Source organism: Capra hircus, chromosome 20 (genome assembly GCF_001704415.2).
Source record: "Capra hircus breed San Clemente chromosome 20, ASM170441v1, whole genome shotgun sequence".
Classification (NCBI taxonomy): domain Eukaryota; kingdom Metazoa; phylum Chordata; class Mammalia; order Artiodactyla; family Bovidae; genus Capra; species Capra hircus.
In genome coordinates, this window is record NC_030827.1 from 18,277,806 (window position 1) to 18,305,676 (window position 27,871).

General features: G+C 39.4%; 1 protein-coding gene and 1 pseudogene across 1 annotated transcript in view; one reads left to right on the forward strand and one right to left on the reverse strand.

The window, feature by feature from the left end:
* Positions 1–27,871, reverse strand: part of NDUFAF2 (NADH:ubiquinone oxidoreductase complex assembly factor 2) — a 175,000-nt gene that overhangs the window by 73,750 nt on the left and 73,379 nt on the right. The window contains exon 2 of the mRNA XM_005694669.2: positions 483–572. Within this exon, the coding sequence (XP_005694726.1) occupies positions 483–572 (90 nt within the window). The remainder of the gene's footprint in view (positions 1–482; positions 573–27,871) is intronic.
* LOC102182260 lies at positions 18,386–19,214 on the forward strand (annotated as a pseudogene).

Genomic DNA, 27,871 nt, shown 5'->3' on the forward strand with positions numbered 1-27,871 from the left:
CTCCTCTGTCCATGGGATTTTCCAGGCGAGAATACTGGAGTGGGTTGCCATTTCCTTCTCCAAGGAATCTTCCCTTCTGTGTCTCCTGCTTGGCAGGTGGATTCTTTACCACTGAGCCTCCTGGGAAGATGTTCATGTGGGTAGAGAATGAAACAGAAACAGAATTCAAATCCTGAGGCTGGGCAAGTTTAGGACCAGCACACAAAAATGAGTGCCTCCTTCAATTCTGCATTTACGGAGCTTTGCTCCCCTCACCCTAGTCTGAACTCTGCTAATGCTTCATAGTTCTTCTCACTGTTCCCTTCCTGAAATGTAACACAGTCACAACTTTCAAAGAACTACAAAAGCTTTAAAAAAGTTTCATCAATTCAGATTATAAAAGTTTTTGCAAAGAGAATAAACATGAAATTATGCATGTTCTTAATGATTGTATATATAAATAATTTGCTTTCCAGAAGTTATAACTAAAAGCAGAAACTTACCTTCCCATTCTGTTGGGATATCCCCCACTTCATAGTCTATTTCTCTTTTATTTGCTGCTTCTACAATTCTTTTCTCTCGAATAGTTTGTCCTGGAAGACAAAAGCGAGAATCGCATTTTTAAAAGAACCCATGGCACAGTCAGAACTTTCCTGGTAGCTCAGCTGGTAAAGAATCCACCTGCAATGCAGGAGACCCTATTTTGATTCCTGGGTTGGGAAGATCTCCTGGCAAATGGATAGGCTACCCATTTCAGTATTCCTGGGCTTCCCAGGTGGCTCAGAGATTAAAGAATCCATTTGCAATGTGGGAGAACTGGATTCAGTCCCTGAGTTGGGAAGATCCCCTGGAGGAGGGCATGGCAACTCACTCCAGTATTCTTGCCTAGAGAATCCCCATGGACCAAGGAGCCTGGAAGACTACATCCCTCGGATCGAAAAGAGTTGGACACTACTGAGCGGCTAAGAGCAAAGCACATGACACAGTCACCACTAAAAGAAGTATTTTCTCTTTAGATATTGCACACTTCCTCCTATGATAAGAGAATGAACAGGAAAAAGAACAGATTTCGTTTAGATTTAGGTATATTAGAAAAAGCAGCTTCTAAACTACTTGACTTCAATTCAGTTGCTCAGTCGTGTCTGACTCTGTGACCCCATGAACCGCAGCACGGCAGGCCTCCCTGTCCATCACCAACGGCCGGAGTTTACACAAACTCATGTTCATTTGAGTCGGTGATGCCATCCAACCATCTCACCCCTATCATCCCCTTCTTCTCTTGCCCTCAATCTTGCCCAGCATCAGGGTCTTTTCAAATGAGTCAGCTCTTTGCATCAGGTGGCCAAAGTATTGGAGTTTCAGCTTCAACATCAGTCCTGCCAATGAACGCCCAGGACTGATCTCCTTCAGGATGGACTGGCTGGATCTCCTTGCAGTCCAAGGGACTCTCGAGTCTTCTCCAACACCACAGTTCAAAAGGATCAGTTCTTCTGTGCTCAGCTTTCTTTATAGTCCAACTCTCACATCCATACGTGACTACTGGAAAAACCATAGCCTTGACTAGACGGACCTTTGTTGACAAAGTAATGTCTCTGCTTTTTAATATGCTGTCTAGGTTGGTCATAACTTTCCTTCCAAGGAGTAAGTGTCTTTTAATTTCATGGCTGCAATCACCATCTGCAGTGATTTTGGAACCCCCCAAATATAAAGTCAGCCACCGTTTTCCCATCTATTTGCAATGAAGTGATGGGACCAGATGCCATGATCTTCGTTTTCTGGAGCTTTAAGCCAACTTTTTCACTCTCCTCTTTCACTTTCATCAAGAGGCTCTTTAGTTCTTCTTCACTTTCTGCCATAAGGGTGGTGTCATCTGCATATCTGAGGTTATTGATATTTCTCCCAGCAATCTTGATTCCAGCCTGTGCTTCTTCCAGCCCAGTGTTTCTCATGATGTACTCTGCATAGAAGTTAAATAAGCAGGGTGACAATATACAGCCTTGATGTACTCCTTTTCCTATTTGGAACCAGTCTGTTGTTCCATGTCCAGTTCTAACTGTTGCTTCCTGACCTGCGTACAGATTTCTCAAGAGGCAGGTCAGGTCGTCTGGTATTCCCATCTCTTTCAGAATTTTCCACAGTTTATTGTGATCCACACAATCAAAGGCTTTGGCATAGTCAATAAAGCAGAAATAGATGATTTTCTGGAACTCTCTTGCTTTTTCGATGATCCAGCGGATGTTGGCAATTTGATATCTGGTTCCTCTGCCTTTTTTAAAACCAGCTTGAACATCAGGGAGTTCATGGTTCACGTATTGCTGAAGCCTGGCTTGGAGAATTTTGAGCATTACTTTACTAGCATGTGAGATGAGTGCAATTGTGCAGTAGTTTGAGCATTCTTTGGCATTGCTTTTCTTTGGGATTGTAATGAAAACGGACCTTTTCCAGTCCTGTGGCCACTGCTGAGTTTTCCAAATTGGCTGACATACTGAGTGCAGCACTTTCACAGCATCATCTTTCAGGATTTGAAACAGCTCAACTGGAATTCCATCACCTCCACTAGCTTTGTTTGTAGTGATGCTTCCTAAGGCCCACTTGACTTAGGATGTCTGGCTCTAAGTGAGTGATCACACCATTGTGATTATCTGGGTCATGAAGATCTTTTTTGTACAGTTCTTCTGTGTATTCTTGACACTTCTTCTTAATATCTTCTGCTTCTGTTAGGTCCAAATCATTTCTGTCCTTTATTGAGCCCATCTTTGCATGAAATGTTCCCTTGGAATCTCTAATTTTCTTGAAGAGATCTCTAGTCTTTCCCATTCTGTTCTTTTCCTCTCTTTCTTTGCATTGATCACTGAGGAAGGCTTTCTTATCTCTCCTTGCTATTCTTTGGAACTCTGCATTCAAATGGGCATATCTTTCCTTTTCTCCTTTGCTTTTTGCTTCTCTTCTTATCCCAGCTATTTGTAAGGCCTCCTCAGACAGCCATTTTGCTTTTTTTGCATTTCTTTTTCTTGGGGATGCTCTTGATCCCTGTCTCCTGTACAATGTTACTACTGCTTCTGTCACTAAAACTACTTCAGAAATTTTAAATTTCTTACCATAGTATGAAAAAGTAATTATGGCAGAATAAGTCTAGGTTCTGCGTAGAGAAAAAGAGAAATCAATTAATTTGTAGGCCAATTAAAAAAACATTTTTATTAACAACAAAGTGTTTAACGCTTTCACACCCTGCAAGTATATATAGGAGAGATGCCAGAGGCTGCTGTTACTGCCCAAGGGAATCAACATTTTTGGCCCCACTATGGAAAATAATAGGGGGTTCCTTAAATAACTAAAAACAGAGATACCAAATTATCCAGCAATCCCACTCCTGGGCATATATCTGGAAAAGATGAAAACTCTAATTTGAAAAGAGCAACGTACCCCAATGTTCACAGCACACTATTTACAATAGCCAAGCTATGGAAGCAACATAGGTGTCTATCAGAAGGTGGAATACACTACACTGTGGAATATTACTTGGCCATAAAAAAGAAAGAAATATTGCCATGTGAAGCAACCTGGAAGGACCTAAAGATCAGCATCCTAAATTAAGTCACAGAAAGACAAATATTATATATTACTTATATGTGAAATCTAAAAAATAATACAAATGAACTTATTTTCAAAACAGAAAGACTCACAGACATAGAAAATAAACTTATGGTGACCAAAGGGGAAAGGGAGGAAAGTGAGGAATTAATTAGGCATATGGGATTAATAGGAATAAACTGCTATACATAAAATAGATGAGCAACAAGGATTTACTGCATAGCACAGGGAACAATATTCAATATCTTATGATAATCTATAATGGAAAACAATCTGAAAAGTATGTGTGTATATATATATGTGTCTCTGTGTGCGTATTTATATATATGTGCATGTGTGTGTATATATATATATATCTGAATCATTTTTCTACATACTTGAAACTAACACAATATTGTAAAACAACTATATGTCAATAAACAAAAAGTCCTGATTATATCCTTTTGAAGCAACTTTATCAAAATGATAGTTTCAAAACACATTTCTTTGTCATTGAAACTTTAATCCTGAAGAAACCAGGTAATTTTCTACGGTCCAACAGTTAACAAGTCTGCCTGCCTATTTCAGGCAATGCAAGTTTAAAGAGAGAAGACACTGGTAAATAATGGTGAGGGGAGGAGTATGGCTTAACAATGATCAAACCAGTCAGGGAGAGAAATCTGGGCCTCGCAAAATACTACTTTCTCCTCCCACTCCTAGGCCAACCTTACACTAATCCAAACGGACTAGATGACATAATTCAAGAAGCTGACTTTGTTCCCTGCAAATCTCTCTCCCATATGACATGAAATTCTACCAATTAAAAAATTCCTTCGGGACTTTCCCTGCTGGTCCAGTGGCTAAGACTCCACGCTAAGATGAAGCCAAAAAAAATTTTTTTTCAATTATAGGCAAGGAAACTTCTAGGAGTGACTGTGCAGGAGATAGGGAACTACAAAAAGGAAGCCTAAGATTACCGAGCGGCTAATTTTATTTCCTTTGCCTTAGTAATAGTAAGTGAAAGGTTAGGATTTCACAGAAAAGCCATTAATGACTAAAAACTCTGAGACGAGATCAAGGAATCTCTGCATTTTATTACGGACTCATTTAATCAGGCTGGTTTAATCCTGAGGTTCTCCAAGACGAGTTCCCTTTTGCTTATCTTATCTTACCTAATAAATACACAGTAGGACAAGGGATCAGTAGTAAAGCTCCCAGGCTATAGGGACAAGAATTAGGGTAAAAGGAGCCTACAACAATGACCACTGCATTACTTTCATAGCAGAAGCTCAACATATATACATATATTTTTACTAAAATGCTACTTATATCCACATATATAAACACATCATAATAATGAGTTCCTATAAATTTAGCATAGACTAAATTCACTGAAGTATGTTTATATGACAATTTTCAAAACATTTGAGAGTCAAAATATCTGTGTCTTCATATAGTCCCTAACTTAAAACTAAGATGTAAGTATGTCTTTTTAGCAATAACAAGTACAGAAAATTGTCTAAAATACAAAATGCTAACAGATGGGCTTCTGAAAGTTCATATGTGTTCTATAAGGTTTTAAGTGTACGTCAATAAAATTGAGCATATGAGCGAATGGAGAGGTCTACCATTCACAGCAGCACCAGTAAATGTATACACGTGTATATCTATACATTTCCTACCCTCGAGTTTATAAGCCTCATTTAACCTATCTTAAGAATTTTAAAATCAAAAGTCCTATCTATTGGTGTATATATGGAAAGACAAGAGTAATTCATGAATTAGTCGCTGATAATAGATGACATCAAAGGTTTATAAAATACATGTACACACCTTCAACAATACAAAATAAGGCCTTTATTTTATTGCATAACCTCTTAGTAACCAGATATGGGTTTTCCCCCTCAAATAAACTGTTTTAAGACTACTCCATTCTTTGGAATAAATGCTACTTGTACAAGTATGAACTGGGAATAAAACTTATGCTTTGTACTTAGTAAGAAATTATGTACAAATTGAACACTTACTCATTCTAATATGTTTTCATACAAGAGTTGTAAAGAGGATCCTATGTACCATAGCAAAAAAAAATTCCATCTAGTAAATGGAGTAAATATAAGTACTTACTCAAGTGTCTAATTTTATGGTCTAATTTACATTTAAAAATTAACTTAATAACAAAGACATTAAATCTAATGTATGTACAGGTTTAATAAGGCCTAATACAACAATAAACAATCAACAGTGGTATACTCCATGAATATTAAGTAAAACAATACTATATTTTACTTAATATTAAACAATATTAAATTAAAATAGCCAAAAGTCTGAATTCAGGTAGATCAATAATGGTCAATGGTATATGGATTTAAAGTCTGTGTAAGTAATAGTGCTGTGCTAAGTTGCTTCAGTTGTGTCTGACTCTTTGTGACCCTATGGCCTGTAGCCCACCTGGTTCCTCTATCCATGGGATTCTCTAGGCAAGAACACTGGAGTGGGTTGCCATGCTCTCCTCTAGGTGATCTTCCCGACCCAGGGACTGAACCTGTGTCTCTTAATAGGCGGGTTCTTTATCACTAGTGCAACCTGGGAAGCCCAATGTATTGTTTCCCAAACTTAAAACTTTGTTTTAAAAAATATGGAATCCATTTAGTTAAAAGAAGAAAAAAGGCACGATTCTTTGGTATCAGGTAGATGATGGGTTTAGGTAAAAGATTTCATCTGTTCTACTGGGTTTCGGGCTTCCCTGGTGGCTCAGAGGTTAAAGCATCTGCCTCCAATGCGGGAGACCCGGGTTCGATCCCTGGGTTGGGAAGATCCCTTGGAGAAGGAAATGGCAATCCACGCCAGTATTCTTGCCTGGAGAATCCCATGGACGGAGAAGCCGAGTAGGTTACAGTCCATGGGGTCGCAAAGAGTTGGACACGACTGAGCGACTTCACCGACTACTGGGTTTCTGGCACAGAGTGTAAGGACCCTGGACACAGACAAAGGAAAGAAGAGCTCGAGTAGAGAGCACTAAACTTCACTCATGCAAGTGCCTGCTTTGCAATTTTGGTCACACTCTGTGGTATTAATTCCCTAATATTTTTCTTTAATTTTGACTTGCTTTATTCTTCAATATTCACTTTTACTTTACCCCACCTTCCCCTCAAAAAACCCAGAAAATCACTGATTTAATATACTAGTTGTATTGTGTTCAAACATACATAAAATAGATAAATATCTTTAAATGTAATGGGTTGTCTTTGTACCTCATGAAGTCATCTTGAACACTAGTCTGGAGAGACAGGCCCAGTGGCACATATGTTGATACAGGGCATAGGAATCAACACACCAGTAAGAAATTACTATGGATAGGAAATGGTCAGTGAACACTGAAGTACTGTTTGGATTGTGTTTACTTTTCATTGCAAAAAACCCTACGTTATGTACAATCTTAGGTTAGGTTTGAAAGGCGGCGGCAAAGATCTTAGAAGTAGTAAGGGAGTGGTACTTGTCTCAGTATATACTTTTGAATAAGTTTGAAAACATGCTTATGTTCTATATATTCAAAAAATTAAATAAACATAGATGTGAAAGGAAAATAAAGGAAATGAAAGCGAGCTGAAACAAATAAACCCAACTTTATTTCAGACTAAAAACACAACCACACTGAATGGGGAAAGAAAAGAAAGAACTATAGCAGGTAGCTTATGAACATGGTATTTGCATATGTACCCTAAGTCTTGGGCAGGAAAAGACCCGCAGATACATCCTGAACTGTTTATAGTATCTTTGTTTTCTGTAGTGGTATGGGTAAGGCAATTCTGAAACTACTTTAGATACATGATTCAGCAAATGTGTATACGTATTAATGTTACTGGAAGCCAGAGCTCTCATTGTGGAAGGATATACAGACATGCAATGGGAAAAGGCAAAAGAGACCAGGGGTCAGATTGAACCTGGAGATACTGGCTTATGATAAAGAAGATAGACATGTATTTGTACACAGATATATGTATTTTCACATATACATGTATACACTTTTCTGGTTCTATTTGCAGAAAGAGCCTAGAAGCAAAGGCCTTAGTAGCAAGAAGGATTCCTAATTCTCAAATCTTGGTCTCTATGCCATCATCCATCAAAAGAAATCAGGATTCCTCAGAAAAATGGTTGATTTCAGGCCTAGGGCAGGGTGGATTCAAGGGGAGCCTGGAACATCTTGCTATGCCCAAAATACAAGAGTTTAAAAAAAAATGATGATAATAGGGGCCTGTTACAAGGACTTAAGAGCCAGCTTGAAGGTGCAGACACTGGCTAAATCTGGGATAATCTGAGCCCCAAAATAATCCAGGAATTACAGACCAGCAATTGTCAAAGTGTAAAAGAGAGACCTGCAGGGTGCCTATGACCCTTTTAGGTGATTCTGAGGCTTCTAATAATGCTAAGATGTTATTTTCCTCTTAATTTTTTCATGAATGTACAATGGAGTTTTCTAGAGGTTACATCATATGTGATATAGTAACACACTGAATGAGGAAACAGATATGAAAAATCCACCTATCTTTTATGAAGTCACACATTAGGAGGATTTGCATATAAAACAAAGCAATGCTACTCTTTTCTCTAAATGTTTCTGTTTTGGAAAGTATAGTTATTTCTGATCAAAATATATTCTTTCCATAAATATGTAATGAATTTATTAGAGTTATTTTTAATGAATTTTTAAATACTTTTAAAATTCCATTTTAGTTTCAATATAATAAATATTAAATATATACCTTATAAACAAAGCTCTTTCAATAATTATTAAGAGTTTAAAGGGATTCTGAGACCAAAACGCATAAGAACTATATAGCACTGAAAAGAATGGAATCCACAAAGCCAAACCACTAAAAATATAGATAAACAGATGAATAAGTAAATAAATTGAGATTAAAACACTCTTGCTTACCACAGTGTCAAACAGGATATGTGCAGTAACTGTAAGAGCTGGAAAATCATCATTTTGTAACCATCCTGATAAAGAATGGTTCTGGTCAGAATCATTAAGAGGAGAGGATTCTGTCTTTTGTTTTTATTTGGATGTAATTTCCCTTTCCTCTACATTTAGGGTGTCCCTACACATTGGAAAACTAAATAAAACTTACTTGGTTAGAAATTTATAAAATTTCTAATTTGTTACCTCAAATACTGCTTTCCTAGGGTCTCAGTGACCCTGCTGATGAGTAAGACTCTTGACAGGTACCAGTCTGAGGCAGACGACACCAATGGCCCAGAAGAATGAAACTGCAGACTTACGTGTTTCTCCTTACTTGGGCCACTGCTCCTTTCCTAATCCATCCACAGAGGCTAGGAAAAATACTTAAGCAGACTTTAATCTTTAAATGTTGAAGCATCAGACTCACAAAATATCTACCACAGGGGAGAAGAAGCTTTCTCCCATGAACACCAAGTCAAAGATGGAGGCCTATGTTGGTTGTAGTCCCGAGCACATGCAGTCCTGGTGAGGGTTTTCAGCCAGCTGTCTACTTCCAGCCCCGTATTCCTGCTGGTGGAGCACCGCGAGGACAATGGACAGAATTCAGGGGCGACTCTGAGGTGGAAAGAGAGACTGGGCTGAGTACAGTGGCACATCTCTGGGATCGCTATCCCCTTGAAAACAAGCAAGATTCAGGCCTTTGATGCCTGACAGGAGCCCCTGGCTTGGAGGAATGGTAATGAAGTAGGCAGAATGGCCAAGCAAGATCTTTGCTGCCTGCCTGACATCTGGTCCTTTACCCCAGTGGCAGAGATCAGTGCAAACCAGGTAATAATTCTCAATCAGTCTGTGTGGTGATGTATAGAAGATTGAATTTTGCATACGAAAGGAGGCTTAGAAGTGTTGATGCATAATATATGAAAGCGTGGGCTATTGAACGCCAAGACCCATACTATATATGTTAGATTTGGATACCTAAAACCTTGTTATTCTGAACTCTTTACATTTTTAAAAAAACATCAATTAAGAGTACTAAATAAGAATCCTTACACTGAAAGTCATTTTCCAATTTGACTTACAGCATAATTTGACTGAAGTTACTCAGAGGTAACATTTTTTTTTTTTTTACTATGAATCTGCTATGTACCAGGCAATGTTTATGTGCCCTTGATATATTATCCATTATCTATAAAATAATCTTTTACAGATGAGGAAAATGAGACATAAGGTGATTAGCTTATCCAAATACACACAACTAATTAAAATAGTAGAACCAGTATTTGCCCCCAAGCAAATACTGGAATCCTAACAGGAAGCATTTTCCATTTAACACTTTAAAATTAGCATTTACAAAGTCTGCACATAGTATCATTATAGATATCCAATTAAAAACTAACATTTTATTCATAACTATCATAAGCTATTATTTTCCCATAGTGATCAAATGAGGCATTCCTGCTTGAAAATGAAATGATTGTATAATTTGACATATTCTACATATATTTATGTGAGCACTGAAGACTATCTCAGCAGGTCTCAGCAGGTAATACTTTTTTAAAAGTAATTAAAGAGGCCTTCCAGATAAGCTTTCAGAATTTTTAAGACTGCCAACTAGTTCAATGGATTACCTAAAATCTTATTAGCTTCCCCATTCTTACAGGTTTCCCATAAGGAATCTCAGCTTCTTCTATCTTAGAAAATCCGAAATTATATAAAAATGCTGGGTTATTCTAAAATGCCTTATACAATATGGTTTAACTTTTCAGAACTCAAAAGTGAGAGGTCTTAAACTATACCCAGAAAAACAGTGGAAAAATCACAAGGGATCTACTTCCTTTATTATCATAAACATTTTGTGGCAAGTTTATAGCACAACAATACTCTTTTGTTTAAATCTGACTTCATAAATTTTTCAAAGGCTGTAAATAACATTTGTAAAATTTAGGTCTGAATGTATACAGAAAGAACATCAAAATTTAAGACAAAAAAAGATGAACCTACCGCCAATTTGTGTCTGTGCTTTTTCACATGGACAATAAACTCTTATTTACTGTCTTTTTTTAGAGTTCCATAGTAATATTATATGCAGAGTACATCATGCGAAATGCCTGGCTGGGTGAATCACAAGCTGGGGTTGCTGGGAGAAATATCAACAACCTCAGATATGCAGATGACATCACTCTAATGGCAGAAAGCGAAGAGGAACTAAAGAGCGTCTTGATTAGGGTGAAAAAGGAGAGAGAAAAAGCTGGCTTGAAACTCAACGTTAAAAAAAGGATGATCATGGCATTGGGTCCTATCACTTCACGGCAAATAGAAGGGGAAAAAGTGGAAGCAGTGACAGATTTTATTTTCTTGGGCTTTAAAACTACTGCAGATGGTGACTGCAGCCATGAAACTTAAAGATGCTTGCTCACTGGAAAGAAAGCTATGACAAACCTAGATAGCATATTAAAAATCAGATATATCACTTTGCCAACAAAGGTTCACATAGTCAAAGCTACAGTTTTTCCAGTAGTCATGTCATGTACAGGTGTGAGAGCTGGACCATAAAGAAGGCTGAGCACTGAAGAATTGATAGTTTTGAATCGTGGTGCTGGAAAAGACTCTTGAGAGTCCCCTGGACAGCAAGGAGATCAAACCAGTCAACCCTAAAGGAAATCAACCCTGAATATTCACTAGAAGGACTGATGCTGAAGTTGAAACTCCAGTACTTTGGCCACCTGATATGAAGAGCCGAAATGCTGGAAAAGATCCTAATGATGGGAAAGGTTGAAGGCAAAAGAAGAGGGCAGCAGAGGATGAGATGGTTAGATAGCATCACCAAATCAATGCACACGAATCTGCGCAAACTCCAGGAGACAGATAACAACACCTTTATGGCAGAAAGTGAAGAACTAAAGAGCTTCTTGATGTGAAAGAGGAGAGTGAAAAAGCTGGCTTAAAGCTCAACATTCAGAAAACTAAGATCATGGCATCCGGTCCCACCACTTCATGGCAAATAGACAGGGAAACAGTGGAAACAGTGTTAGACTTTATTTTTCTGGGCTCCAAAATCACTGCAGATGGTGACTGCAGCCATGAAAGTAAAAGACGCTTACTCCTTGGAAGGAAAGTTATGACCAACCTAGACAGCATACTAAAAAGCAGAGACATTACTTTGCCAACAAAGGTCTGTCTAGTCAAGGCTATGGTTTTTCCAGTGGTTCATGTATGGATGTGAGAGTTGGACTATAAAGAAAGCTGAGTGCAGCAGAATTAATGCTTTTGAACTGTGGTGTTGGAGAAGACTCTTGAGAGTCCCTTGGACTAGAAGGAGATCCAGCCAGTCCATCCTAAAGGAGATCAGTCCTGGGTGTTCATTGGAAGGACTGATGTTGAAGCTGAAACTCCAATACTTTGGCCACCTGATGTGAAGAGCTGACTCATTTGAAAAGGCTATAATGCTGGGCAAGATTGAGGGCAAGAGGAGAAGGGGACGACAGGATGAGATGGTTGGATGGCATCACCAAATCAATGGACATGGGTTTGGGTGAACTCCTGGAGTTGGTGATGGACAGGGAGGCCTGGCATGCTGCAGTTCATGGGGTCGCAAAGAGTCGGACACGACTGAGCGACTGAACTGACTGACCAGGAGACAGTGAAGGATGGAGGAACCTGGTGTGCTGCAGTTCATGGGGTCACAAAGATCTTACATGACTAAGCGACTGAACCACCACCAACAGTATATTATAAGCAAATAAAACTTGAAAATTCTCAAAATGTTATTCAAACAATACGGTGGTTTAGTCGCTAAGTCATGTCCAACTCTTGTGACCCCATGGACTAGACTACCAGACTCCTCTGTCCATGGGATTCTCCATGCAAGAACACTCAAGTGGGTTGCCATTTCCTTCTCCAGGGGACTTTCTTGACCTAGGAATTGAACCCTGGTCTCTTGAACTGCAGGCAGATTCTTTACCGACTGAGCTATGAGGGAAGTCCCTATATGTTGAAGAGTCTATTACAATAATCTAAAAAGATTCAAAGTCAGAAGTTCAGTAGGTTTTCTGATTCTAGTCCCAAATCAGGCACATACATCTTAGAAATGTCCAGTATTTTACTTCATTTATGTCTTTTCCATTACTGCAGAAATCAAACATTGAAAATAGCTATATTTTTTAAAAAATAGACACCTGAATGTTCTGTATAAAATCACCTAGTTTCCAAACTGCAAGGAATTTTTTACGCTCAGAAAAAGTGCAGCTGTAATTACACTTGTCCCTCACCCCCAAAAGAATTAATCATTAAAAAGAAAAATTCAAATGATGGATTCATACTATTTATGAACACACATAATAATGTGTTCACTTTGAAGAGCTGAAAGAGAAGCAGCCTTCTGGTTTTGATTGATGTTTAGGAAATCAGTATCTTGAAGTACTTTATTCATCTAATATATTCTACAGTTCTTTGTAAAGCTAAATTATATTCAATGTATAAAGTATATTTATGTTGAGAATTTGAGCATTTGAAGAAATAACACAAAAAACTAACATTTGATGATTCTGCTATATAACTATGTCTGAATCATGACAGATGAGTTAAATGTCTTAAATACACATAAAAAGGGAAGAAAAATAAAGGAAGGTATAAAAATTTTTTTAGCTAAATTAAACAGGCTTTAAAACATATTATACGGAGATTTCAGGTTTTAAAAAGACGTATTCTTACAATGAGGAAATTTATAATTGACTGAAAAAAATTTTTTCATTTTGAAGTGAAAGTTGTTAGCTAAAGCAAACAAATTCCAATCTGGTACATCCTTAATATAAAAAGGAATAGTATTTTCTCTCAAAATTAGCAAATACTCATAGTGTTGTAAAACAAATATAATCAAAGCATTTGATTTCCATTTGAATACTTGGGTCTGTCAATAGAGAGGCAAAGAGAGAAGCTGAAGGAATTAATTTTTAAAAGTGGCAAATACTATTAAAATTTAGAGAATAATTAGACTACACTATACCACGTGCAAAGCTCAGGACTACCTCAAATTTTATTTTCAGATTTGAAAGGCAGATGACATGGCTGATCATTTGATTAATTTCTAGACCCAAACAGTTTCACAGAAATCAAATAGTTGTTGGCCATTTCTCAAAGATCATAAAAGCAACAAGGACTGCACTGTTAGCTACCATGATTAATTCACAAAACAGATGACAGTTATAAACATGGATAATTCAGTGAAAATAGAGTATATTTTGTGATATATTAGTCTTAATTTTAAATATATATATATTTAGTTATTAGTCCATCAAATTATTAATATCTTTCATTCATCTATTTAGTTTGGTTGACATCAGGCACGACTTATGAATGAACAGAAATCTATTCTGATATAGAAAGAGACCACATATACTCATCTAATGAAACATGATGCATTCATCTATTTAACGGGAACTATACTAGTATTTGTGAACCAGATTTCTGAGTATAAAAACTGGGCTCAGTTGCTAAGAGACTGAGGTGTCAATAATTTTCAAACTCTTAAGTTTTTTAAAATACCTTCTTTAGTAGATGAATTTATGAAACTGTTCAAAGCAGAGCTTCTCTGGTTGAAGCAGGCAGGGGTCCGTCCAAAGTACAATTTACTCTCTTCCCCTTCCCTGGAGACAACCTCCTTACATTGTTAGAGTCCCAAGAAGCACTGTGCAATTCACTAATGCAGACCACATCCTGCACTTCTGAAACTGCAAAATCCACCCATGAACATATATTCGTTCTCCAGACAAAAGCAAGATCTTGTGAATAGCAGAAAGACCATATTGCTTCTCTTCCTACCCAATCTTTCACGTAGTTAATCCTGTGATCTGTGGCCAATCCCAATGCAGGATTGTTCCCTAAATTTCATACACTAAGGAGTGGTGGTGATGTAGTCGCTAAATCATGTCTGACTCTTGCAACCTCATGGACTGTAGCCTACCAGACTCCCCTGTCCATGGGATTTTCCAGGCAAGAATACTGGAGTGGGTTGCCATTTCCTTCTCCAGGGGATCTTCCCAACCCAGGGATTAAACCCAGGTCTCCTGCACTGCAGGCAGATTCTTTCCTGACCGAGCCACCAGGGAAGCCCTAAGGAGATACAGGCCCACTTCAGTTGTGGAGTACTTTAAGATGGGTGTCGCCAAATCACTGTGCACAGGAATGTGGGGACTGTCTCTAGTCAAAAGTATGCTGGTAATGCTCCTCAGGATATCACCTGCAAAAGAATCAAATAACTGGACTTAAAATTTCTTTTTTAGTAGTAATAAATGATGAAGCCTAACACTTTTTTCCTAAGCCTTGCTACTTCTTTATAAGCTTCCAGAGTCCAGAGACAATACAATTTAGCAACATATCAATAACATTTTGCTAAAGTGGTTTTATTCATCAGTATTACCTGATTCATTCAGAAAAGCAGAATCATTTATTGAGCAACATTTATGTGCATAGTACTTAGCTGACATTTTTACTTAGGGCCACGAGCAACTTAACTACGGTATGACAATAGCACCACCTATTGGTTGCCAAGGGCTCATAACAATCCAAAATCCACCTGCTTCCTTGCCCTTCAGAAAGACTAAAGCATAATTTGGGCTCTTCTTTTATTCCACCTTTTATTATTAAACCCACTTGAATAAATTTTCAGCTGAGTTAAACCTACTTGAAAAAGTTATCATATATATATATAAGTAAGTGTAAGTAAGTGTTAGTTGCTCAGTCGTGCCCGACTCTTTGCAACCCCATGGACTACAGCCCACCAGTCTCCTCCGTCCATGAGATTTTCCAGGCAAGGTTACTGGAGTGGGTTGCCATTTCCTTCTCCAGGGGATCTTCCCAACCCAGGGATCAAACCCAGGGGTCTCCTGCACTGCAGGCAGATTCTTTACCGACTGAGCTACAAGGGAAGCTATATACACACAAACATATCCTTTTCTTCTCCTTAATCTCTCCTTTTAGAAAACTGTAGAGTTCACTGGTGGCTCAGAGGTTAAAGCGTCTGCCTCTGATGCGGGAGACCCGGGTTCAATCCCTGGGTTGGGAAGATCCCCTGGAGAAGGAAATGGTAACCCACTTCAGTATTCTTGCCTAGAGAATCCCATGGACAGAGAAGCCTGGTAGGCTACATAGGTCCACGGGGTCGCAAAGAGTTGGACACGACTGAGCGACTTCACTTTCACTTTCAGATGGTAAAGAATCTGCCTGGAATTGGGGTTTGATTCCTGGGTCAGGAAGATCCCCTGGAGAAGAAAATGGCAACCCACTGAAGTATTCTTGCCTGGAGAATTCCATAGACAGAGTAGCCTGGCGGGCTATAGTCCATGGGGTCACAAAAAGTCAGACACAACTGAGCAACTAATATCTCTCATCCTTCAGAGTTAATGCAACTCTCTTAATTCCACTGCTAAACAATATGTGTTTTTGCTGCTGCTGCTAAGTTGCTTCAGTTGTGTCCGACTCTGTGTGACCCCATAGATGGCAGCCCACCAGGCTCCTCCATCCATGGGATTTTCCAGGCAAGAGTACTGGAGTGGATTGCCATTGCCTTCTCCGGTGTTTTTACTAACATTCAGCAATTCAGATGAATTGAGGGTTAAAAGGGATTTGAGAATTATTCTGGAAACCGAACCGCCATTTATAACACAATTACTATTGAAAAATGTGTTCAATTTAAGCAAGCTGCTTATGTGGAACTTTTGGAATTCAAGTAGGTTGGGAACTTGCTTTAAAACAAAAATATAAAAGCATTAAGACCTCACTGTGGTTTCCAAGGCAAACGCAGGAACAGAATTCTGATACAAAACTATATTGCATATACCTTCCCCCTTTTTAGAGTTGATGAACATCTGTCTTGTCCTGTGGAATCTGAATCTTTCAGTACACACACTGGAATACTCAAAAAAATGATGCAGGTATATTGCTACTCTGCAGTGGCTCATTAAAGTTACACCAATGATATCAGATAATATTAGATCTCATTATTTTAACTTCATCTCTATGATGAAAATTACCAGGATTACATCTATTACTCTAACCACTTCAGTTCAGTCCCTCATTCATGTCCGACTCTTTGCGACCCCATGGACTGCAGCATGCCAGGCCTCCCTTGTCTAACTACCCAGTTAATGAGCACCAACCATGAACTAATGTCCTTACACTTCTGTTACACAGAGTTTTGTATCTTTCTGTAATACATCCTTAGTATCTAGCCCCTGAAGCTGTCCTGTCTTCACGGTAAACTCTGTAAGTTCTCATGTGTGGGAATACCATGTTGAAGTGGGGAAATAAGATACCCCAAGCTAAGCAATCAATATGAAGCAACTTTTAAAAATATAATTCATTTGTTTTGGGGTTTTTCTTGGCTTCATGGCACAGCATGTGGGGTCTTAGTGCCTCAACCAGGAATCAAATCTGTGTCCCTTGCAGTGGAAGTATGGAGTCTTAACCAACTGGACCGCTAGTGAAGTACCAATAGGAGATCATTTTTGTTTTGGTACCAGCCAAGTAGCAAAGGTTTTGTCCCTTGGCCTTTCCCCTGTACTTTAGTTCTAGAAACTGCTCCTGATAACCTGATTTGAATGCAATTTGTTACAGGCATTTGTTATATGCCTCTGCTCCACATACATTGTACTCGTAACTGCTCTCACCTGTCTGGACAGAAACCATTCTTGGTGGAAAGACAGATCCTACTCCTGTACACCAATTCCATGGTCTACTGAAACTTGTCTACAGCTTAAGGATGATGTCAAGTGCCCAAGTTGCCAAGCTCTCTCTAGCCTTGCACATCTCCTGTCTAGGACTAACTCATCAGGACTTGGAAACCTATGGTCTGGTCTGCTGATTCATCAGTCGTTATGACATCGGGGCTTCCCAGGTGGCTCAGTGGTAAAGAATCTGCTTGCCAATGCAGGACACACAGGTGACTCATGTTCGATTACTGGGTCAGGAAGATCCCCTGGAATAGAAAATGGCCAGCCACTCCAGTACTTTTGCCTGGGACAGAGGAGCCCGGTGGCTACAGTCCAAAGTGTCACAAACAGTCAGACATGACTGAGCATGAGCACTCCTCTTCCCTCCTATGACATCCACCTGTCCTGAGCCTCAGCTGCTTTTCCCTTAAAATCTCTCAAGTCTTTGGATTGTACTATTGCTTTACTCACTTCCTAATTTAAAAACTTCAATTGTTTTCCTAATATTCACAAGAATATACTTAACATTATATTTTTCTTGTTAAATTGGTCAATAGTATGTTTTAAAATTATTTTAAGACAATTTCAATTGATTTTACTACTGCTCGCCATCCATGATGCAAACTTTCAACAAAATACATAAATACTTATTAATGTTCCTCTAACTTAATCTTTTTATATCATTATTACACCCCCACCCCCACCCAGGCCCTTGTTTCATGTCTATATTAATAGACATACTATATTTCTTTCTTACATAACCATCCTGGGTAGACAATCATGGCTATTCAGCCACTGTCAACATATGACTTTCAAGGTTTCCTGAGCACTGCCATTTCACTCAGCTAAAAAGAAGAGAGGGCCCCGAGAAACATATATGCTGAGTTTTACTGGCCAGGTCAGGAAGTGACTCACGTTACTTCCACTCACAATGCACTAGAAAAAAATCCTAGTCATAAAAAACCCAGCTACACCTAATTTTAAAAGACGCTGGTAAATGTAGTCTAGCTGTGTGTTCAGGAAGGAGAAAATGGATTTTAGTGGAGAGTAGAGGTCTGAAGTGACTTAGCAGCAGCAGCAGCAGCAGCAGTGGTCTCTACAAATATATTCCTGGATAAAGCCAAATCAACAAAGAAATTGAGATGTGGAGGTCAGAGTGGAGGCAGGTGTGAGTGAGCCCAGCCAAAGGAGACATGGCTGCCAAAGTGTTTGAGTCCATTGGCAAGTTTGGCCTGGCCTTAGCCATTGCAGGAGGCGTGGTGAACTCCGCCTTGTATAATATGGATGCTGGGCACAGAGCTGTCATCTTTGATGGGTTCGGTGGAGTGCAGGACATTGTCATAGAAGAAGGGACTCACTTCCTCATCCCTTGGGTACAGAAACCAATTATCTTTGACTGCCGCTCTCAACCACGTAATGTGCCAGTAAACACGGGTAGCAAAGATTTACAGAAAGTCATCATCATCCTAGGCATCCTCTTCTGGCCGGCGTCTAGCCAGCTTCCTCGCATCTTCCCCAGCACTGGAGAGGACTACGATGAGAGTGTGCTGCCAGTCCAAAACTACAGAGATCCTCCAGTCCGTGGTGGCTCGGCAGGAAAACTGATCACCCAGAGAGAGCTGGCCCCCAGACGGGTGAGCGATGACCTCACAGAGCGGGCAGCGACCTTTGGGCTCATCTTGGATGAGCTATCCTTGACCTTTGGGAAGTTCACAGAGAGGTGGAAGCCAAACAGGTGGCTCAGCAGGAAGCAGAGAGGGCCAGATTGGAGGAGGAAAAGGCTGGGTAGCAAAAGAAGGAAGCCATCATCTCTGTGGAGGGTGACTTCAAGGCAGCGGAGCGGATCGCCAGCTCACTCACAACCGCCACTGCCATCGCAGCCGGTGATCCAGCTGCGCAAGCGGGAGGCCGCGGAGGACATCGCATAGGAGCTGCCGTGCTCCCGGAACATCACCTACCTGCCCGGAGGGCAGTCGGTGCTCCTGCCGCCCCAGTGAGGCCCACACCTCCGGGGCCATCTGGACCACAGCCCCCAAGATGTTCAGCACCACCTTCCTTCTGCTACCCCAGAAATCACTGTGAAACTTCATGATTGGCTTAAAGTGAAGAAAACAAAAGTAAAATCACTTCAGATCTCTTAATCAGATTGAACTCTTTGATTCTTCTCATTTCCATCCCCCTTTTTTCAATCCACCTCCCGACCCCAAATCGCCAAGTGCCTACATAGACCAGCTTGGCTCCTGTCTTGGGGCCACCTAGTACTCCAGCCCAGGCACTGGCAACTGGCAGAAGAAAGGCAGGGCTTGGTGTGTGAGGAGCTGGGAGTCAGCAAGTAAACTTGTAGCCTCCAACCAACCCTTCATTCAAGACTTGAGGAAGATGGCACATGCAGATGAATGGGGGACACAGGCCTCAGACTTCTCCAGTGGTTCCTGCACAGACCCAGCTGAAGAGAGGTGCTGGGGAAGGTCAGAGAGGAAGCGATCCTTCTCTTACCATAAAGCTGATGCTCTTTAACTGCGGGACCAGTGGAAGCAGGTGTGTACAAACTGCACAGATTGAAGAATCTGCCCCCATGAAGGTGGTGGGCCGGATTTGCTGCCCTCCCCAGAGTCCTGGAATGGACTTGGATAGTGAGAGCAGGCCTGGACTGAAACGAGAGTCCTGTGGCCTTGCTTTCTACCTCCCACCTTTGTGTCTCAAATACGTGGTGGATTTCCAGCTTGAAGGACTGCATCTGCCCAGGGCTGCACGGGCCTGCCAAAGACATGTGCATCCAGTGTTCCTGTCTCCCTGGTTCAGAGACTGTCCTTCTAGAGGGCTCTGTGCCTGTGCCTTGGAGGAAATGACCATAGGAAGAAGACATTTATGTAAACTACTATCAATAAATGACACCCAGACCTTCCAGCTCAAAAAAACCCCCCCCAAAACCCAAAGAAACAGAATACCAGACCACGTCATTTTGGCCCACAGAGAAAGTTCTCCCACTTTTTAACTGAATTATGGTTGACTCAAAATCTTAGTTTCAGGTGTACAACACAGTGATGTTATTTTTTAGGATTTTACTCCATATACAAATATTGGCTATCTTCACTGCGCTGCACATTACATTTCTGTACCCTATTTTATATCTAGCAGTTTCTACCTCTTAATCCACTTCGCCTATTTGTCCCGCCTTCTAATTACTCAAAACGGTTTTTACTGAATTAAAAATCTGATGAAATACCATTACCCATATTTTAATGCAATTATAAGAAATACTTAAGGAAAAAAAATGTATCAAATCTATCAAGTGATGTTGTAAAAGACACCTGTTCATTACACTGTATAATACCTACATAGGAAAACCGTGGGAGACTCATATCAGATATGAATACTGAGGATAATAGAAAACAAATAGCATTTTTCTTTTACAGGGCTAGGAAAAATGAACAACACTGACCCAGTGTTATTATTGATGGTGCAGAAAAATTTATAAGCTCTTATACTATTGGGAAAGTAAATCAGCCAGTAGGAACTGTGTGACCAACTGTTTCCTTTTCTGGACAGACCACCAAGAAGCTCAGCAGAATGTTCACAAATTATCTCTAGCAGGGTAATTACAAGGGAAATTTTGTACTTTTTTGATTGGTTGGCTTTTTAAAAAATAAGAAACATGCATTTTTTTAAAGAACTAAAAGCAAAAGGAGGCTAGTTTCATTTTTGTAAACTAAAAATTAGTCATATTTCTCCAAGATAGTTGTTTAGATGATTGATCTCATAGCCACTGTGAAGTTCTGACTGGAAGGTTTTCTCTTTTTGAATTTGCTGCCATAAAGCTCAGAGTAATATTTGTGGTTCACTCTTAGAAAATGTGCAGGTAACGAGAGTTTATGTGAGAGCCTTATACCTGGCTCCACGTTCCCCTCACGCTGATTTTCCTCTCTCCTTTCACTGCAATTTTAAGTCTTTGTCTTTGAGTCCTCAATCTCATGTCTTCTCCAGAAGGAAGAGAATTATCTTATAAAACAGTTTTATTGTCTCACAACTCTATCACGCTTTGTATACAAAACTTAAAAGATTCTACTCCACGTATTTTTCTTTTAAGAATCAAAATTCTTCACTTCATTTACAAAAAAAAATCTAAATAGAAAATATAGTTATAATAAGTGAAGTGAAGTCGCTCAGTCGTGTCCGACTTGTTGCGACCCCGTGGACTGTAGCCCACCATGCTCTTCTGTCCATGGGATCTTCCAGGCAAGAGTACTGGAGCGGGGTTGCCTAAACATATATTTATATAAACACACACACAAATACATAGGTCAAACACTTTACTATATATGGGAGAAAGAGAGGAAGGTTCACAACGCTCAGAGTCTGGTTCAGCGGTGCCAGTATTTTTTCACTATGACTCACATCAATCTATGGAGAAGGAAATAGCAACCCACTCTAGTACTCTTGCCTGGAGAATCCCAGGGAGGGAAGAGCCTGCTAGGCTACAGTCCATGGGGTCGCAGAGTCGGACACGACTGAGTGACTTCACTCACTCACATCAATCTAATGGCCTCACATTCCGGAAGGGACACCAAGACATACTGCATGTACAGTTCTCAGTATGATAGTAACAACTTCAGCTCTTTGGCTATTAGTGATCTGAAACATACTGGTGGTCTCAGGGGTCAAATGGTTAAGAACAAAGATTGACTACAACACAGAGACAACTATAAGAGAGAAAATGCTCTATGCTATATCACACACTGGGCTTTCCAGGTGGCGCTGGTGGTAAAGAACCCACCTGCCAATGCAGGAGACATAAGAGGTGAGGATTCGACCTTGGGTAGAGAAGACCCCCTGGAGGAGGGCATGGCAACCCACACCAGTATTCCTGCTTGGAGAATCCCATGAACAGAGGAGCTTGGTGGGCTACAGCCCATAGGGCTGCATAGAGTCAGACACAACTGAAGCGACTTAGCACCCACACACATACCACACACACACAAAAGTATGGTACCCAAAACTGTGGAGTATAATGGAGTATGAAGAGTCAGCTGGCACAATACTCAAATTTAGGCTTCCGCCATGATCTCGAAACAAGATTGTATATTCCATAATAATGTTCCCTGCGTCAAAGTTTGGCTTAAACTATACTACTATACCTCACACCTATTAAGATATCTACTATTGAAAAAAAAAGAAAATAACAAGTGTCAGCAAGGATGTGGACACAATGGAACCCTTGTGCACTGCTGGTGGGAATGTAAATCTGTACAGCTGCTATGGAAAAGAGTATGGTGCTCCTGAAAACAGTTAAAACGAATTATCATGTGATCCAGAATTTTACTTCTGGGCATATAAGCAAAAGAACTGAAAGCAGGGTCTTGAAGAGATATGTGTACACCCATGCTCACAGCAGTACCACTTAAACAGACAAAAGATGGAAGCAGCCCAAGAGTCCATTGACAGATTAACAGATAAACAACACTGGTGGTATACAGATAGAATTCAGTATTATTCAGCCTTAAAAAGGAAGGAAATTGTGACAAATGCTACGACATGGAAGGACCTTGATGACATTATGCTAAGTGAAATAAACCAGTCACCAAAAGACAAACACTGCATGATTCTACTTATACGAGGCACCTACTTTCTTCTGTGTTCATAGAAATAGAAAACAGAATGCTGGTTGATGGGAACAAATGGGGAAGGAAAGTTGTTGTTTAATGGGTATAGAGTTGAAGAGTTTTAGAGATTGGATGTAAAACAATGCGAATGTGCTTAACACTACTAAGTTGTGGACTTAACACTGGCTAAGATAGAAAATTTCATGTTATTTGTGTTTTGCCATAATTACATACATATATGTATGTGTATGTACATGCATGTATGTGCAAGCACATGTATATAAAATTTACAGATTTTGTAGCCCTGTTATGACAGTTCTTCAACTTCTGGTAACTAAGATGTGGTCCCCTGAAAGGAAGTGAATGGACACATTTAAAAGGTCTGGGGCTTATCACAGAAGTAAGAACGAGCATGTTTTTCTATACATTTCATCTGTAGCTTTTCCTCCAACTGAATTACAAACTCCTTATGTATAAACACAGTATCTGCTGCTTATCGCAGACAGTCAATATTCCATGCCAGGCAAATAGAAAGCTGGTTGCCACAAGAATGTTTAGGTTGCATGTTACTCATATCTCCAAATTTTAACAATTTTAAAATAAGCTAGAACTGAAAGGAAATTTGGGAGATCATACTAGAATCATCATCAAGCCGTTTCTTAAAGCTCTTAAAAACCAAGGAATATAAACTTATTCCATCATTATTCACTCAAAGACCTTACACATTAGGTTAAAAAAGTGTCCTCATAAAACGTCGTCAAACTATACAGAGGTGATCGCTGACAACAGTGTGAATTAACTAAATGCCACTTAAACATAAACTTGGATCAAGGTCACACAATTTCTCAGTACAGAACACGGAATTTAAATTCTGGTCTGCATGACTTCAAAGCCTGTGCATATACCATTTCCTATCACCCTTTAATGTCAACAAATGTACAACCAAAATAGTTAAACTACTCTATAAAACTAAACGTAAGTTTGGGTACACTCAGTACTTCTTGTCAAGAGCACAGTTAGCTCTGATAGAGGATAAATCAGTTCTGTCACTCAGTCGTGTCCGACTCTTTGCGACCCAACGATCCACAGCACACCAGGCCTCCCTGTCCATCACCAACTCCCGGATCCACCCAAACCCATGTCCATTGAGTCAGTGATGCCATCCAACCATCTCATCCTCTGTCGTCCTCTTCTCCTGCCCTTCCATGTTTTATTCCTCAAATAACTTTTTAGTACTTGATGAGATCCTAAATTACTAAAAACAACTTCTTCCCTAGAAGTGATTTTTTTCTTTTAATCTTTCTTAATAAAGGAAACTCTTTCTAACAAGCAAGAGTGGGTTTATTAAAAAATAACTATGTCCTCTTGTGACCTATTTATATTATTTTTAATAAAGGGCTATTTGAATATATTGACTCAAATAGTATATAATTAGAGGATGTAATACCACAGGGATAAACTTGATCTTTAAAATTGCCAGATTAATATCCTTTCTATATATATTACAAATACAAAACTGATATAAACCTAAAATGCTTAATTTTGTAGATTAGTATGAATAGGCTTTAAAAATATACCTTGGCTTCCACAGAGCTGAAGGAGGGCATAAAATTGCATCTCATCTTTTGCTTTTCTCTCTTTGAATATGAATGGATAGTATCAGGGTTCCCTTACCTTCTTGTTTCATTTATGGAAATAGCCATCCATTATGTGCCTTTCTCCAGGCATCTCACATACTCTGTGGCTTTCAAACACCAAATTTGACGATTGTACTTTTGTTGTGGTGGAGATTTAGTCGCTAAGTTGTGTCTGACTTTTGCAACCTCATGGACTGTAGCCCACCAGGCTCCTCTGTCCATGGAAAGCCTGGAGTGCTGCAGTCCATGGGGTTGCAAAGAGTCAGACACAATGTAGCAACTGAACTGAACTGAACTGGCTTCCACATAGAGATGTAGGGATGGATAGTTTCACTTGCATGTTATGTCAAAGCAACTCTGACATGCAACCAACAAAGCCTGCAAAAAGCAGATCCAATTGTGAACGTTCTGCCACCACTCCTCTCCCAAATCACCCACGTTAATCCACTCTAGTCAAACTTTGATGTCCTTATAGTCTCAAAGATGATATTTTGCACTGCCTCATTGCTTCTAGCAAAAGAATGAGAAACATCTAAATCACAAAGAAGAATGAGGAATGATACTTCTCCACTACCATGTCTTCAAGGAAAAAACACAAAGGTTACAAGAAGAACTCTTACTCAGGTGTTAGGGTTAAGATCAACTTTTCTGACATTGAGAAATAAGGTGATTAGACCAGGTATAATGGCTCGAAGAGGGCTGTCTTGGGAGACAGCTTTGGTAACATTAATTTCTCAATGCAAATTATTAAACATTTCCATTGCCCTTACCCTTAGGAAAATTCACTTATCCAACAAGAATCTTAAGTTTATAACTCCAATGCCTCATTCTTTACTTCATACAAAAACAAAACCTGTTATGCCTTTGAAACAGTTCAAGGTACCCTATCATATTAAAGAGCATCCACATTTTTAACTTAGTCTCCTTCCCAAAAACTTTAATCTGAGTAAGCACTAACCCTGGGATACAAAAATAATTTGACAACTGAGTTATTCTGTAAGAAATGATATGAATATTTATTTTTTTGTTTTTTCTTTTTACTTAAAATGGATAAACAAGCAAACATATCTCCTCAGTTGAAAGCCGTCCAAACATAATTTCCCAACTCTTCAAATCATAAAGGGGGGAAAAAAATCCAAGGAAATGAATTCTCAAAGTTAGCTCCAGAACATGTCAGGAGTTTAAAAATGTATTAGAACTGGCTAGGTCTTATTCAGATAGACACTTAAATTTGTGATATGAAAGAGAATGAGTTCATGGGTCGATAATAAGAATGCCATTTTAAAGGGAAGAAAATGAAAATAAACAAGTTTATCTTGTTTCTTTCACTTCATGTTTAATAAATCACTTTGAAAGTAAACTTTCTTTGTTCTTTTATTCCAGCCTCCATGACATGAGAACTATGAAATCACTGATAAACGGCTTGAAAGACTTTCCCTTCACCATAGTGACGGTATACACCCTCACATAAAGGCCACTTAAGCTGACCCTAGGCAAACACGGCACCACCAGACACCCCATTTTACTCCTTTCACTTTTCCTGTCCTTAATACCTCAGAGGAAACCCAACTGGGATGAGACAGTATTCTGGGAATAGTTGGGTCGATTCTTTTTTAGGCTGTGGGCTCTGTGGCAGGTTATAATCCTACCAGACAAAGATAAGGTTCTCATCATGGTTTAAACAACATGAAATATCAGAGAGAAAAATGTGGTGGTTACAGCACTGAGGTTCACAGGAAGTGCGCACCTAGTGCATACCGTGATTGGATCAGAAATCACTGAGGTCAACCCTCATCTCAAAAAGTTATGGCAATGTTTTACTTTGCAGATCTCTACAAATAACTAATATGACCTTGACACCAATTAAGCTGAAAAACATATGCTGAATAAAAGATTTTTTTTAACTGCATAGTATTGTGGTGCTAGAGAAGACTTTTTTCATTAAATTTTGAGTAAGATTTTTTTTTATTTATTTTAATTGGAGGCTAATTACTTTACAATAGTGTAGAAGTTTGTGCCACACATTGACATGAATCAGCCATGGGTGTACATGTGTTCCCCATCCTGAACCCCCGTCCCACCTCCCTCCTTATCCCATCCCTCTGGGTCATCCCAGTGCACCAGCCCTGAGCAGCCTGTCTTATGCATCAAACCTGGACTGGCTATCTGTTTCACATATGATAATATACATCTTTCAAAGTTATTCTCTCAGATCATCCCACCCTCGCCTTCTCCCACAGAGTCCAAAACACTGTTCTATACATCTGTGTCTCTTTTGCTGTCTAGCATATAGAGTCATTGTTACCATCTTTCTAAATTCCATATATATGCATTAGTATACTGTATTGGTATCTTTCTTTCTGACTTACTTCACTCTGTATAATAGGCTCCAGTTTCATCCACCTCACTAGAACTGATTCAAATGTATTCTTTTTAATGGCTGAGTAATATTCCATTGTTTATATGTACCACAGCTTTCTTATCCATTCATCTGCTGATGGACTTCTAGGTTGCTTCCATGTCCTAGCTATTATAAACAGTGCTGCGATGAATACTGGGGTACATGTTATCTCTTTCAGTTCTGGCTTCCTTGGTGTGTATGCCCAACAGTGGGATTGCTGGGTCATATGGCAGTTCTATTTCCAGTTTTTAAAGGAATCTTCACACTGTTCTCCATAGTGGCTGTACTAGTTTGCATTCCCATCAACAGTGTAAGAGGGTTCCCTTTTCACCACACCCTCTCCAGCGTTTATTGTTTGTAGACTTTTGGATAGCAGCTATTCTGACTGGTATGAAATGGTACCTCATTGTGGTTTTGATTTGCATTTCTCTAATAATGAGTGATGTTGAGCATCTTTCCATGTGTTTGTTAGCCATCTGCATGTCTTCTTTGGAGAAGGGTCTGTTTAGTTGTTTGGCCCATTTTTTGATTGGGTCGTTTATCTTTCTGGAATTGAGCTGCAGGAGTTGCTTGTATATTTTTGAGATTAATTCTTTCTGAGTTGCTTCATTTGCTATTATTTTCTTCCATCTGAAGGCTGTCTTTTCACCTCATTTATAGTTTCCTTCATTGTGCAAAAGCTTTTAAGTTTAATTAGGTCCCATTTGTTTATTTTTGCTTTTAATTCCATTACTCTGGGAGGTGGGTTATAGAGGATCCTGTGGTGATTTATGTCAGAGAGTGTTTTGCCTATGTTTTCCTCTAGGAGTTTTATAGTTTCTGGTCTTACATTTAGATCTTTAATCCATTTTGAGTTTATTTTTGTGTATGGTGTTAGAAGGTGTTCTAGTTTCATTCTTTTACAAGTAGTTGACCAGTTTTCCCAGCACCACTTGTTAAAGAGATTGTCTTTAATCCATTGTACATTCTTGCCTCCTTTGTCAAAGATAAGGTGTCCATAGGTGCGTAGATTTATC